We start from the raw sequence: 15,552 nt of genomic DNA on the forward strand, positions 1-15,552 counted from the left end.
CCATTGATACAAGGCAGGATGGATCCATGCTTTCATGTTGTTTACGCCAAATTTTGACCCTACCATCTGAATGTCGCAGCTGAAATTGAGAGACTCATCAGACCAGGCAATGTTTTTCCAATCTTCTATTGTCTAATTTTGGTGAGCATGTGCGAACTGTAGCTTCCATTTTCGTCTCTTAGCTGACAGGAGTGGCACCCGGTGTGGTCTTCTGCTGCTGTAGCCCATCTGCTTTAAGGTTCGACGTGTTGTGCATTGATGTTATTCTGCATACCTTGGTTCTAACGAGTGTTTGAGTTACTGTTGCCTTTCTATCATCTCGAACCAGTTTTCCCATTCTCTTCTGACCTCTGACAACATCAAGGCAGTTTCCTCCAAACAACTGCCACTCACTGGATATTTTCTCTTTTTTGGACCATTCTCTGTAAACCATAGAGATGGTTGTGCTTGAAAATCCCAGTAGATCAGCAGTTTTTTAAATACTCAGACCAGCCCCTCTGGTGCCAACAACCATGACACGTTCAAAGTCACTTAAGTCCCCTTTCGTACCCATTCTGATGCTCGGTTTGAACTTCTTCACCACGTCTAGATGCCTAAATGCATTGAGTTGCTGCCATGCGATTGGCTGATTACTAATTTGTGTAACCAAGCAATTGAATAAGTGTACCTAATCAAGTGGCTGGTGAGTATATATATATATATATATATATATATATATATATATATATATATATATATATATATATATATATATATATATATGTGACGGGAGTGACTTTTGGGGGTGGGGGGACCCCTGTATCATCTCCCCAAATCATTATGTTTAACCCACCCTGTGCCTGTTTAAGGGTACAGGGTGTACATGTGAATGTCCCAGTATTGTGCATTTGTGTGTTGTCCTTTGTCTAGGCCACATGGCTGTCCATTGTTTGTTTGCCATGTGCTCCCCCCCATGGTGCTGTGCCTTCCTGTCCAGCAAACTATTATGGGATGTACTGTTTGTGTATTGGTGTGGGGGTTGGTCAATGTCCTTTGCCGCATGGCTGTATCCCATTGTTCTGTGTCTTGGGTTGGTTGGGGTGGTTCCCTGTAGCCCTTCCCACTGATAGGGCGGGCTGATGATGTATTTCCTGTTCCTGGTTGTCTTTCCCAGCCCTCTGTATATATCCTGTGTTTTGTGTACAATAAAAAGAGTTGGCTTTCTGTCTTAAGAGCTGGGTGCTGTCCATTTCCTGAGGGATTTCAAGGGTGTGGTCCGTGGGTGGTGTTCGGACAGGGGAAGCTGCGGGATCACGGAATATACCCAAGTGTGGTTGTATATATAATTTATATTACACACACACACCTACCATGTCCCCACACCTTTGCATTTATATTCCTTCGCAGTGTATTGCTCTATGTTCATTGCCACGTAGATCAGGCAACCAGGCAAAAGGAGAACATGTTGCATGCAGTTTTCTTTCACAGCAGTCCTTCCATGAATATGCAAGAAATCTTTTGTAGATAGCCAACCCCCCAATACAAATAGCACAAAACATGATGAAAAAAAAAATTACAAATAAATGTTAAAAAAAAAAGCTCTCTTCAGTACCTCCGGGAAGGGCAGGGGACGTCAATGTTCTTCACAACATCCTACAAGCAGAATGCGTTGCTTGGTGACATCACCCGCCTCTACCGAAAGCATCTGAAGCCAAGGCCGACGCTTTTCTTTTCTTTTTTTTTGTACAAAATTTTCTTTATGTCATGTTTTAAGCTTATGTATCCAGGTCATTGTATAGATCAAAACAGTGTTGGGCTCATTCTCTATGCAAGTATGGAGGAAGGATTTTGGCTTGTGCAGTCAATGCATGTAGACAAACCCTGATATCTTAGTGGGAAAGGGTCTCTATGTCCACCTTAGACCACTATCATAGGTTGACCAGCTGTAAATAACTAGCATGCAGGGGCGGACTGACCATTTGGAAACTGGGGCACTGCCCAAGGGCCCGGGGGCCCCATGAGTTGTCAGTCCGCCCCTGCTAGCATGAATGCCCTCAAAGGGGGGGGGGGTTGGGGACATTAAAATTCCCCCATCAAGCATGGAATCTCCCATTGTCATCACTAAGAACCTGAAATGCCATGAGTAAAAGAATAGTATTCAGGCAAACAAAAATTAAAAAAAACAATGGGTTGACAACAATATTTTAGACAATCAGGGTTTATCTATAGTTAATTCATTGAAACATCACCTGATAGTTATCCTTCGAGTAAGATATTTAAATTAAATAAATATGATCTATTCCTTCAAGAGTCTGACCTGATACATCAATATTGACCTTTTTCTTACTGACAAGGATCGCATTAAAAGGCTGCAAGACATTGACCAGAGCATCAAATCAATAGCCGTCTCCAATCGGGGAGGCAAAAAAAAAAAAAAAGCCTTTCTCAAAGTGTCCCGATCATAGGAAACCGATTGTCTGTGCTTCAGAGACCCAAGATTTATCACCTCACCTTCTTGGAGAACTCCGTGGCTTTCTGCTCACTCTCCTCCACTTTGGCCTTGTCAACCAGCGCATCTATTGAGAGAGAGAGAGACATTGCTACGATTAACGACATTTATTAACGTAGTTAGAACTGTGTGATCTATAAAGTAGCAGCAAAATCAGAGCATCTTTATCATTTTATAACCTGCGCTGGAAAATAGAGAAAGATGATTGGATGTCACAGGGATCACATGCATTATTTTCAATAATTCAGATTTAAACCTTTTAAAAAGGAATCTAGTCTTCGTAATAATTTTTTTAGATATATGTGTGAAAGAGAAAGACATAAAAAACAGAAACAATTTCATTTAGTTACCTGCTAACATGAAAGTTGTTAGTCAATGTCAACATTAGTCAATGTATTATTACATATAGTCAGCATCAGGGGCGGACTGACAACTCATGGGGCCCCCGGGCAATAGGGGATCATGGGGCCCATGTCCTCGTCCACACTCAAACCACACCCAAAAAAGCCTATGAAAGGTACCAAGGGCATCTCATGGGGCCCCCTACTGACCCTGGGCCCTCGGGCAGTGCCCAAGTTTCCAAATGGTCAGTCCGCCCCTGGTCAGCATACTACATAACTAGGATAGTGAGCTATGCAAGCTGTTGTCTGTCTAACAATGTAAGATTGCCTACCGGAAGAGAGTGCAGAGTGATAATCCTAAGAGTGTGCTGCTGATCCTTTGTTGTTTTATTACAAACTGGGACAGCTCCTGGACAAGGGGTTATTGCAGAACTACAGTGTGGTCTTCCGAAGGATCTGAGCTATCTATCAGGGTGTCAGGACTTGAATCTGAATTTGCAACCTCTGCTGTGTCTGGAGATGTCTCTTCTTGCTGAGCAACCTGGGATGCTAAACAGCCCCCTGGACAATTACTTGAATGATCCTGCCTTGAACCTTGAACTCCTCCCATGAACGTCCTATTAAAGCCATGCCTTTGCACTTCCCGTTTGCCAGATTATTGTGCTCTCTCCAGCCAATTACTTGCACTTGTCACTTCTGCTGACGTCCATATCTTTACTACAACTCCAAACCAACCTTTGTCTTGTTCCTCAACTATGCTTCTGCTTGGTCTCAACCTGCAACTGTTTATTACCAACCTTTGGCTTGTTTGCTGACTATGCTTTTGTTTGATCCTTATCAGCTATATCAGTTACTGGACCCCAGCTTGTTCACCTCCTGGTGGGGTGACCTTGAAGACCTGGTTTTAACAAGCAGCAAAATCCATCTCCACCATCAGGATCTCTGGTGAATACTGGTTAGTACTTAGACCAGGGGCGGACTGACCATTTGGAAACTTGGGCACTGCCCGAGGGCCTGGGGTCAGTAGGGGGCCCCAGGAGATGCCCCTGGTACCTTTTTCATAGGCTTTTTTGAGTTTTGGCAAGGACACAGGGGCCCTTTGATCCCCTATCGCCCGGGGGCCCCATGAGTTTTCAGTCCGCCCCTGACTTAGATCCCCACATCTCAGGTGAACCCTCATCATCTGCCAGGGTTACCTGCCTGTATATCTATCCTGATGCTCGATGGGAGTCTCTTTGCTGCTATAGCTACTGGTCTCCAAGCCTGACCCTTGACACAGGGATGTCTGGGTCTTTTGGTAAGTAATACAATTCAAATATTTGTTCTTAGCTGTTTGTCTAGATTCCAGCCTTAAGGTACACCCATCACTTTATACACTAAATTGCCAAAAGTATTGGAAAGCCTGAATTTACGTTCACATGAAATGTAATGGCATCCCAGTCTTCATCCATAGGGTTCAATATTGAGTTGGCCTACCCCGTGCAGCTATAACAGCTTAAACTCTTCTGGGAAGGCCGTCCACAAGGTTTAGGACGGTGTCTATGGGAATGTTTGACCATTCTTCCAGAAGCACATTTGTGAGGTCAGGCATTGATGTCGGAGGGGAAGGTCTGACTCGCAGTCTCTGCTCTAATTCATCACAAAGGTGTCCTATCAGGTTGAGGTTAGGACTCTGTAGGCCAATCAAGTTCCTCCACCCCAAACTCGCTCATCCATGTCTTTATGGACCTTGCTTTGTGCACTGGTGTGTAGTCATGTTGGAACAGGAAGGGGCCATCCCCAAACTCTTCCCACAAAGTTGGGAGCATGAAATTGTCCAAAATGTCTTGGTATGTTGACACCTTAAGAGTTCCCTTCACTGGAACTAAAGGGCCAAGCCCAACCCCTGAAAGACAACCCCAACCCATAATCCCCCCTCCACCAAACTTTATACTTGACACAATGCTGTCTGGCAAGTACCATTCTCCTAGCAACCGCCAAACCCAGATAGATCCATCAGATTGCCAGTCAGAGAAGCGTGATTCATCACTCCATAGAACATGTCTCCACTGCTCTAGAGTCCAGTGGTCGCGTGCTTTACCCCACGGCATGGTGATTTAAGGCTTGGATGAAGTTGTTTCTGCCATAGAAAGCCATTTCATGAAGCTCTCTATGCACCGTTGTGCTAATCTGAAGACCACATGAAGTTTGGAAGTCTTTAGCTATTGACTCTGCAGACAGTTGGTGACTTCTGCGCACTGTGCACTTCAGCATGCGCAGACCCTGCTCTGTCATTTTATGTGGCTTACCACTTCATTGCTGAGTTGCTGTTGTTCCCAGTTGCTTCCACTTTATAGTATAGTATATAGTTATAGTACCCCTAACAGTTGACTGTGGAATATTTAGTATCAAGGAAATTTCACGGGTGGACTTATTGCACAAGTGGCCACCTATCATGGTACCGGAGTCACTGTGCTCCTGAGAGCGGCCCATTCTTTCACAAATGTTTGTAGAAGCAGTCTGCATGCCTAGGTGCTTGATTTTATACACCTGTGGCCATGGAGGTAATTGGAATGCCTGAATCCATTTGGAGGGCTGGCCCAATACGTTTGGTAATAAAGTGTATACCAAAGAGACAGGTTTCCTTGAAAGCCCATTTTTCCTTCCACTTATCTTTACTACCAGTCCTGGCTGTTCTCTTCAGCAGAGCCAGGTCAAATAATTTGGGAAAAAATAGGCAAGTATCATTGCAACATGTATTGGTATAGAACAGGGTATCTGAATTCTGGGCTGGCAGCTTTTCCATACCAAAAGGTTTTCCACATTTTCCTTGGCTTGTTACTGAATCTGAGACTGAACCACCACACTGAGAATGAATAGTCCAGTTATACATTTGTTCCAATATAAGATCTGATAAAAGACTTTGCCACTATGTTTTCGGGTTCAGAATTTATTCTCTTTATCAGAGCTTGAAGATGGAGAACACTAAATATAACTATAAAACGCCCAAGTCCTGGACTACAGAATTCATCGGTAGCTCATTGAAGCAGCAGTCAGGTCCAAACACTATGGCACGGTGGTGGGGCCAAGCTCGATAGCTTCATGTAAGTTACGACACAGCATTACAAAGTGTCTTAATCTCAGGGCATGCAAAAACAATAAGAAAATGTTTGGGAGATTAAATTATCAGTGGGAAGAGTATCAAGAGAAACCATAAATTTGCCTGAATGGGCTAAGTGATAGCTTCACTTTGTTTTTGAAAACCTTCTTTTTATGTAGGTTCCATCAACGTCTATGTATTTGGGGCAGCCGTATTGGCTCATTTCTTGGATCTGTTGTCCAAAAGTGTTTAATTTAGTATTGAATAAAAATGTAAAAATGTTAAATATTCATATTTTAAATACTAAAAATGTAATTAGGTAATGCTGACAAGTCCCCTACCAATTCATGTAAATTGCATATTTAAATGTCAGGTGTGCATTACCTCCATTTTGAGTGCAACAATTAATATATTGAAACTTGGCAGCCAAATTTACCCAGCCTGGCTTCAAGTCTTAGCTCATCATGCCTGGTGCATCCTGGTATTTGATGTTTTAAGTACAAATCTCTGGGGTCCAAACACATGATATGCAGGTTCGAGGGGAATTTTGGACTGCACAGATTCAGGTGATTAAAAAAATAGACTTACAAATGTTATTTAGTACAACTGAACTGGAAAATGAAAATGCATGCCATCAGTATAAGTATTTGAGTTCAAACTTTGTTTTTTTTTTTTTGGTTTTTTTGGTTACCTACCCACTAAATGAGAAAAATCCACATCCAGCCTCCCTCTGTACTTGAAGTCGGGATCCATTCCTCCACATTGCAACACAATCTGGCCAACACATTCATCCAGCACCTTGAAGTACTGAGGTCTGATTTTAAACAAAATGAGAATAATGCATAAATTAACACCAAGCAAATAATTTATAAGCTGCAATGTTCTGTTGAGTGTTACCAATAATGTATAAATAGTATATATCTTACTGTGTCTTTCTAATACCATAAGACAGCCTTTCACAACCAGTTTACCCCAAATAAACCCTTAAAATAATTTTCAGGTCTCAGCGAACTCCTGCTAAAATATATTAGTTGTGGATCAGTGGGATGAATGCCACTTACATTGTAGGTCATTGCAAAAGCTGGTCCCCTTTACAGTGGTGGTCAGAATGCCATGCTTACAGACAGTTTATAAGATTTGCCAACTGGTGATGATCCTGCAGGCTCCATCAGATGGGAGGTCTATTAGCCACAGCTCAAGGTGCCTTTAGCAACTTCTGAAACAGCCATTCTCAACCAGGGTCCCGTGGAACACAAAGGTTGCTCCAGAGGTTGCTGGGGGTTCCTTAAGCTGTAACTGATCTAACTCCCATCCAAAAGTGCCTGTAAGGGATTTCCGGCAAAGAGAATCATGATCGGGAACACGCATGCGCGAAAGAGATTCTGCAGAAGAGCTACCGGTTGTGCGTAGGCGCGCAGGAATGCGCAATCGCGCACGTGCACGGCGAAGATTGGCGCCAGATGGGCTATTTAAAGAGGGCCTCTGCTCTGGTTCAGTGCTGACTGGTCTTCAGCTCCCCCCAGTGTCCTGCTTGCTCCTGTACGATTCCTTTGTTGCTGACCCGGCTTGGTCCTGACCCGACTCCGATTACTCTACTGCTCCTGGTTCCTGACTTCAGCTCTGCTCCTGACTTTGGCTTTTCCTACTGATTCTGTACCGCGCTGCACGACTGTTGATGACCCTGGCTATCCTATGACCCTGCTCCTGTCCTGTCTACCTACACTGATCTGCTGCATATCAGGCATTACCCAGAACCTGCTCTGTCTGCTACTACGGTACCAAAATCAGAGGATACTCTGCCTACGAAGGTCACCACCTGCATGAGCCGCAAGCAACAACCACTGGCGCTCTTGTCCCCCTGGTCCCTAGACTCCCTTTGTTCCAACCTCAGCGGGGTCAGGGCTAGTGACACAAGTGAGGCCGACCTCGTCAATTCAGTCTCCTATCAGGTACGTGACAGTACCTGCACAAATACAAAACAACACCATTTGGGAAAGCAAGAATCATGACACCAAAAATCTTATTAGCTGTCTGTAGGGGTTGCATTCTGACCACCACTGTAATGAGGGCATTTTTTGTTTTTTTTTGGGAGGGTGCATGTGATCGGCACAGGGCCAATCAGCACTGTCCAGACAGAGGGTCAGGGGTCATGCAGCCTCATAGTACAGTCATAGGAGAATGAAAACTCCTCCTACAAGCTTTAACCAGTGCTGGCCAGATACTGATAGAAGTCACAAGACTGCTGTACGCTGCTGATGAGAAAAGGTATTTAGCAGTTTATATTTACTAAAATAATTGCTTGTCCATGTTCTGGCTTTTGTAACACTTTAAATAAACCTTCTCAGTGCTCTACTCTGCTCCTTAGGTTTAGTTTTTTTTTCTTTTTAATTTCCTTTGCAGGTGATTGAGTATTTAAAGTATATATGCCATGTTTCACATCTGGAGAGCCACTATGGTTGCTACATACAGTCAGCTTGGTCTTCTTCTGGATGTTGCTGGAGTGATTTCCCATCTGTTACACTGAACATTGGAAATTGCTCTGTCAGGGCTCCCAGGTATGACCAGAGGTGTGTGACTGAAGCAGGGAAACGCAGACCTCAGATATGTTATAAACAATATAATTTATTAACACTAACAGTACAAACATAAACGCAGTGCAATACTAAAACATAATACAGTGCAAACAAACCAAACCACCCACAGATAACAGTATATACAAGCAAGCGTCGTCAGGCAGGCCGGGTCAATATCAATTGGGCAGGTAGGTACAGGGGGAGCAAGCGGAGAATGGTCGGGGTCACAGGCCAGGTTCAGCAGGTAGCAAGCAGCATAGTACAGAGGGTCAGACAGAGGGATGGTCCAGGTCACAAGCCAGGGATCAGAACAGGTAGCAAGCAGCGTAGTACAGAGGGTCAGACAGAGGAATGGTCAGGGTCACAAGCCAGGATCAGAGCAGGAGAAGTCAGCAAAGGAACAGAAACAGGATGCAGGACAGATACAGGGCCCAGGACAAACACAACACCAAGGCAGAGTCTGCAAGTCTGGCCATCCCTTAAATACCCCAGCATCATCAGTTCCAGGTGTTAGCTGGCTGAAAGGTTGAGTCTCTGATTGCTGGGAGCACCCGCTGGCCAGCCCTGGTACTGCAGATCAAAAGGCAGGTGAGTCCCACCATTGCTGGCCAGTCCATTCCTAACAGTACCCCCCCCTCAAGGAGCGGCCTCAGGACGCTCCAAACAGTCCTAGCTGGGCAAAATGTTCCACCGCCCGGGTCTGGCAACTGGCGGGATATCAAAGACTGGCACACCGGGCAGGACTCCGGGCAGCGGCACACCGGGCTGGACTCCGGGCAGAGGCACATCGAGCAGAGGCACATCGAGCAGAGGCACACCGGGCAGAGGCACACCGGGCAGAGGCACATCGGGCAGGACTCCGGGCAGAGGCACATCGGGCAGGACTCCGGGCAGAGGCACATCGGGCAGGACTCCGGGCAGAGGCACATCGGGCAGGACTCCGGGCAGAGGCACATCGGGCAGGACTCCGGGCAGAGGCACATCGGGCAGGACTCCGGGCAGAGGCACATCGGGCAGGACTCCGGGCAGAGGCACATCGGGCAGGACTCCGGGCAGAGGCACATCGGGCAGGACTCCGGGCAGAGGCACATCGGGCTACCGGGCGGAGCGGCAGGCAGCGGGCCACCGGGCGGAGCGGCAGGCAGCGGGCCCCCGGGCGGGGCGGCAGGCACCGGGCCCCCGGGCGGGGCGGCAGGCACCGGGCCCCCGGGCGGGGCGGCAGGCACCGGGCCCCCGGGCGGGGCGGCAGGCACCGGGCCCCCGGGCGGGGCGGCAGGCACCGGGCCCCCGGGCGGGGCGGCAGGCACCGGGCCCCCGGGCGGGGCGGCAGGCACCGGGCCCCCGGGCGGGGCGGCAGGCACCGGGCCCCCGGGCGGGGCGGCAGGCACCGGGCCCCCGGGCGGAGCGGCAGGCCTCGGGTTCCCAGGCGGGGCGACAGGCCTCGGGTTCCCAGGCGGGGCGACAGGCCTCGGGCCCCCAGGCGGGGCGACAGGCCTCGGGCCCCCAGGCGGGGCGACAGGCCTCGGGCCCCCAGGCGGGGCGACAGGCATCGGGCCCCCAGGCAGGGCGACAGGCATCGGGCCCCCAGGCAGGGCGACAGGCATCGGGCCCCCAGGCAGGGCGACAGGCATCGGGCCCCCAGGCGGAGCGGCGGGCGCCGGACCCCCAGGCGGAGCGACAGGTCTCGGGCCCTCAGGCGGAGCGGCGGGCGCCGGACCTCCAGATGGAGCGATAGGTCTCGGGCCCTCAGGCGGAGCGGCGGGCGCCGGACCCCCAGCTGGAGCGACAGGTCTCGGGCCCTCAGGCGGAGCGGCGGGCGCCGGACCCCCAGGTGGAGCGACAGGTCTCGGGCCCTCAGGCGGAGCGGCAGGCGCCGGACCCCCAGGAGGAGCGACAGGTCTCGGGCCCTCAGGCGGAGCGGCGGGCGCCGGACCCCCAGATGGAGCGACAGGTCTCGGGCCCTCAGGCGGAGCGGCGGGCGCCGGACCCCCAGATGGAGCGACAGGTCTCGGGCCCTTAGGCGGAACGACAGGTCTCGGGCCCCCAGGCGGGGCGGCGGGCACCGAGTCACCAGGCACAACAGTGGGCTCCGAGTCAACTGGGATGACCGCTGGCACTGGGTCAGACATTGGATCGTCTGGCTGGACAGCGGGCATCGGGTCACCAGGCATCAGGTCATTTGGCTCGACAGCGGGCACCGCGTCATCTGGCAAGGCAGTGGGCTCCGAGTCAACTGGTATGACCGCGGGCACTGGGTCGGACATTGGATCGTCTGACTGGACAGCGGGCACTGGGTCACCAGGCATCAGGTCATTTGGCTCGACAGCGGGCACCGCGTCATCTGGCAAGGCAGTGGGCTCCGAGTCAACAGGCACGACAGTGAGCACCGGGGCATCAGGTACCGGATTGTCTGGCTCGACAGCGGGCATCGGGTCACCAGGTATGACAGCGGGCACTGGGTCACCAGGCATCAGGTCATTTGGCTTGTCAGCGGGCACCGCGTCATCTGGCAAGGCAGTGGGCTCCGAGTCAACTGGTATGACCGCGGGCACTGGGTCAGACATTGGATCGTCTGACTGGACAGCGGGCACTGGGTCACCAGGCATCAGGTCATTTGGCTCGACAGCGGGCACCGCGTCATCTGGCAAGGCAGTGGGCTCCGAGTCAACAGGCACGACAGTGAGCACCGGGGCATCAGGTACCGGATTGTCTGGCTCGACAGCGGGCATCGGGTCACCAGGTATGACAGCGGGCATCGGGTCACCAGGCATCAGGTCATCTGGCAAGGCAGTGGGCACCGCGTCACCAGGCATTACAGCGGGCTCTGAGTCAATTGGCACGACAGCGGGCACTGGATCAGGTACCGGATCATCTGGATCAACAGCGGGCATCGAGTCAACTGGCCTAATAGGATCGTCGGGCTGGATCAGTTCATCCTGCTGAGTAGCGGCATCAGGCTGAATGCAGGCATCAGGCTGAGGAGAGGCATCAGGCTGAAGAGGGGCATCAGGCTGAAGAGGGGCATCAGGCTGAAGAGGGGCATCAGGCTGAAGAGGGGCATCAGGCTGAAGAGGGGCATCAGGCTGAAGAGGGGCATCCGGCTGAAGAGGGGCATCCGGCTGAAGAGGGGCATCCGGCTGAAGAGGGGCATCCGGCTGAAGAGGGGCATCCGGCTGAAGAGGGGCATCCGGCTGAAGAGGGGCATCCGGCTGAAGAGGGGCATCCGGCTGAAGAGAGGCATCCGGCTGAAGAGAGGCATCCGGCTGAAGAGAGGCATCCGGCTGAGTAGAGGCTTCAGGCTGAGTAGAGGCTTCAGGCTGGTTCACCGGTTTGGATACTGGCAGGATGGTATTGGTTGGAAAGAATTTTCGCTTTTTTCTGGTTTTAATTACTGGAGCACTGCAAGTAAACGCAGGTCTGCAAACGAATGGAGCAGCTGGAGACAGAGAAAAACTGGAGGATGGAACAGGAGAGGGAGCAGTTGCTACAGAGGGCTTTTTTACAGGGTTAAAGGCAGGATAGGTGCAGCGAGTGGGAATAGGGTACTGACATGCGGTAGATAGCCAAGTATACTGGGCTGTAACTGGAGGAGCTGGTGGGAATACAGGAGTAGAGTTAGAAACAGGACTGGGTTTTTGTAAGCTGACTGAGGCTGGGTGCAACAAGTCTGTCCATGTCTGCAGTAGGGGTTGAACAAAGCTGAGCTTACACAAAGTCTGTCTGGTCAATGACTGCACTGCGTTTATACAATCTCTTAGTGTCTGTGGTGAACATGTGGAATAACGCTCCAGAAAGTAACCCACATCATCCTCTAATAACCACACCAGGGACTCTACCTGGTCTGCACTAAATGGTGGCAAAAATTCATCCCTGCATTCGGGGGAACCAGATGAAACCAACTCTGCACAAACCTCAATCAATGGCTGCACCTCAGAGAACTCTGTGCCCTGATCTACTAGAACATGAGCGAGCCGTATACATTCTAGCAATTCATCCCGGGTATACTCCTTCAGAGTTTGATAAGCATACTCCCTGTCATCAAACACTAGCAGATATAAATACTCAACCTCATCAAGATCCATCCTTCCCATCAACAAGCCAAGATGGCTTCCCTGTGCAGCCACTTCTGGTCAGGATTGGCCTTGGTGTAATGTCAGGGCTCCCAGGTATGACCAGAGGTGTGTGACTGAAGCAGGGAAACGCAGACCTCAGATATGTTATAAACAATATAATTTATTAACACTAACAGTACAAACATAAACGCAGTGCAATACTAAAACATAATACAGTGCAAACAAACCAAACCAAACCACCCACAGATAACAGTACATACAAGCAAGCGTCGTCAGGCAGGCCGGGTCAATATCAATTGGGCAGGTAGGTACAGGGGGAGCAAGCGGAGAATGGTCGGGGTCACAGGCCAGGTTCAGCAGGTAGCAAGCAGCATAGTACAGAGGGTCAGACAGAGGGATGGTCCAGGTCACAAGCCAGGGATCAGAACAGGTAGCAAGCAGCGTAGTACAGAGGGTCAGACAGAGGAATGGTCAGGGTCACAAGCCAGGATCAGAGCAGGAGAAGTCAGCAAAGGAACAGAAACAAGATACAGGGCCCAGGACAAACACAACACCAAGGCAGAGTCTGCAAGTCTGGCCATCCCTTAAATACCCCAGCATCATCAGTTCCAGGTGTTAGCTGGCTGAAAGGTTGAGTCTCTGATTGCTGGGAGCACCCGCTGGCCAGCCCTGGTACTGCAGATCAAAAGGCAGGTGAGTCCCACCATTGCTGGCCAGTCCATTCCTAACATGCTCACTCCAGTACCTTTGCCATTCAGCAAACATCAGTGCAAGGTGTTCTCTTATTGGAAGAGGTGAACAGGAGGAGTGGATGATGTCACGACCCCCTACCTCGCCCAGTCAGATAACACCTTGAAGTGAAATACTATTATGTACACTTGAGAATATTATAAACACTTTAATTAAATTAAACCTGTGCTTGGATTAAACTTGGAAGGCCCCTAGCGAGACCGTAAAGCAGGTACCTAGATGTACATTCATATACCTTTAGATACCACCAAGCCCGCTAGAAGCCCTGAAACATGGGCCAACCATGCAAATTTTGACTTCAGCCCAGGAAATTAAGTTCCAGTCTATCCCCCTGTTCTCTACCTAGAAGTGCCTGCCCTAGGAGCCTTGAAACTGGATGCGCTAAGATCCCTAAACCAGTTGCCCATTAACCATAGAGGGCATGGTTCCAGCTGAGGGCCAAAGTAATAGACTCCTGAATGCTCAATATATCTAAAGGCATATGTAGGCATCTATAGAAGATTAACTTCAGCTCAGAAAGTGAAGCTGTGGACCACTCTCTCCACCTTTCTTAACAGTATTACCATTGAGGGACCCCCTAAAAGAATTTTCAGGTTTTGGAGAACCCTTACTATAACCAATTAATTGAGGGTCATTAGGAAAATGCCCTTTACATTGGTGGTAAGAAGGAAGAAAGAAACTCTTATAGTGGGGTTCAGGATGCCACCTTTAAAGACAGCTAAAAATATAATTGGCATCATGCTTCTGGCTTTGCCAAGTGGTGTTGGCCCTTTACCTAAGCAGGCACCATCAAACTGGAGATCAATCTGCCACAGCTCAAGGAACCCCTAGCAACCTCTGTATGGACCATAGAGTTCTGGTTGAGAATAGCTGGCTTAGAAGGATACATGTAAGTACAGAATGACTTAAAAGAGCACATTTATTTAGACCAGGGGTCTCCAAGCTATGGCCCCACAGGTGTTGAGGAACTGCAAGTCTCATGAGGCCTTGCAAGACTCTGACAGCCAAAGGCAAGACTCTCAGGGGCAGAGGTATGATGGGACTTGTAGTACAACATCTGGGGGGCCATAGTTTGGAGACCCCTGATTTAGACAGATCTCTACATAACATATAGGAGGAGAGTTATGGAGACAAGAGGGACTGTTTAGGAGTTGGCAGCTGTGTCTTAAGTCAAAATGTTATTTTCTTAATGCTGAATGTAGGGTGCAGAAGGATTAGTACCTCTCTCAAGTTTTCATTGCTGCCTTCTCCATTTGTCCTGGAGACCATTGCCACCAGGACAAAATTTAATGGGACATCCCAATTTGTACAACTGTCCCAGAAGTGGTATCTTCCAATGAGGTCTTCAAAGACATTTGAAGAACATTCCACTTACTTCCTGTTGTGTCTAAAGGACAGGAAATGAATGGAATTCTACCCAATAGTAACCAATCTCTATTCAATAAAGATAAAAAAAATGTTTGGTATAAGATATACTTTAATCTACAGCTGAAGTATTGGAGTTCAACCCACTTAGACCTCTACTATAGCTTAATAACAGTCCTTGTATTGGATATAATAAATAGTTCCAATATTGTTCACTGTGATGGAAAAGATTTTTGCTTTTCCCCTAAAAAGGTATAGTTTTTCTTACAGCAGCAGTCTCATTTTATGTGTGTAAAATTATTTCAAATCAAATTATAGTCCTTCATCTAATCATCCAGTTTTGGAGGATCCATTCAGAATAAGACAATGCAAGGCCCTATGTTTTTCGGGAGGAGATACACTTAGCATACAGGCTGCGGCAATAAAAGCGTTTTCGCCGTCAGCTGGTGAATAATAAAAATAACAATAGTCAGGAGGAACAGATACTTGGGGCTGGAAATTCATTTTATGGGAGGGAGAAGAAAAATGGTGATGGTTGCATACAATGCAGTATCTACAGATGACTGCATTTGAATATTCAAAATTCACATCTGTCCCTATTGTTATCTCGAACATGTCTCGGAGGGATGAAAGATACTTTCCAGCCGGCGTTAGGAGCCTGTGTGATGTGAATAATGTGGAACGGAGACCTAAGTCTGTTTTAGCTGCTTCAGAGCAGATATAAATAGACATACGTCAGTGAAGAATGTCTTCATTATGACTGCGATAGAGAACCTCAAATCCTAGGTAGCATTTGACTACCTTTCAGTGATAGCAATTAAGGAGTCGTTTAAATGAACAGTAATAAGAAGCATACTAAGAAACGTGTAAAATTTGTGCAGAT

General features: G+C 48.7%; 1 protein-coding gene across 1 annotated transcript in view; it reads right to left on the minus strand.

Annotated features, from left to right (window-relative positions):
• The window catches only part of LOC149452315 (protein diaphanous homolog 2-like), a 766,217-nt gene that overhangs the window by 209,425 nt on the left and 541,240 nt on the right, over positions 1–15,552 (minus strand). The window contains exons 14-15 of the mRNA XM_089689522.1: positions 6,604–6,722; positions 2,491–2,555 (exon numbers count right to left, since the gene is read on the minus strand). Of these exons, the coding sequence (XP_089545648.1) occupies positions 2,491–2,555; positions 6,604–6,722 (184 nt within the window). The remainder of the gene's footprint in view (positions 1–2,490; positions 2,556–6,603; positions 6,723–15,552) is intronic.

This window comes from Staurois parvus, unplaced genomic scaffold (genome assembly GCF_062004578.1).
Source record: "Staurois parvus isolate SC_StPar_1 unplaced genomic scaffold, SC_StPar_1.0 ptg000481l, whole genome shotgun sequence".
Lineage (NCBI taxonomy): Eukaryota > Metazoa > Chordata > Amphibia > Anura > Ranidae > Staurois > Staurois parvus.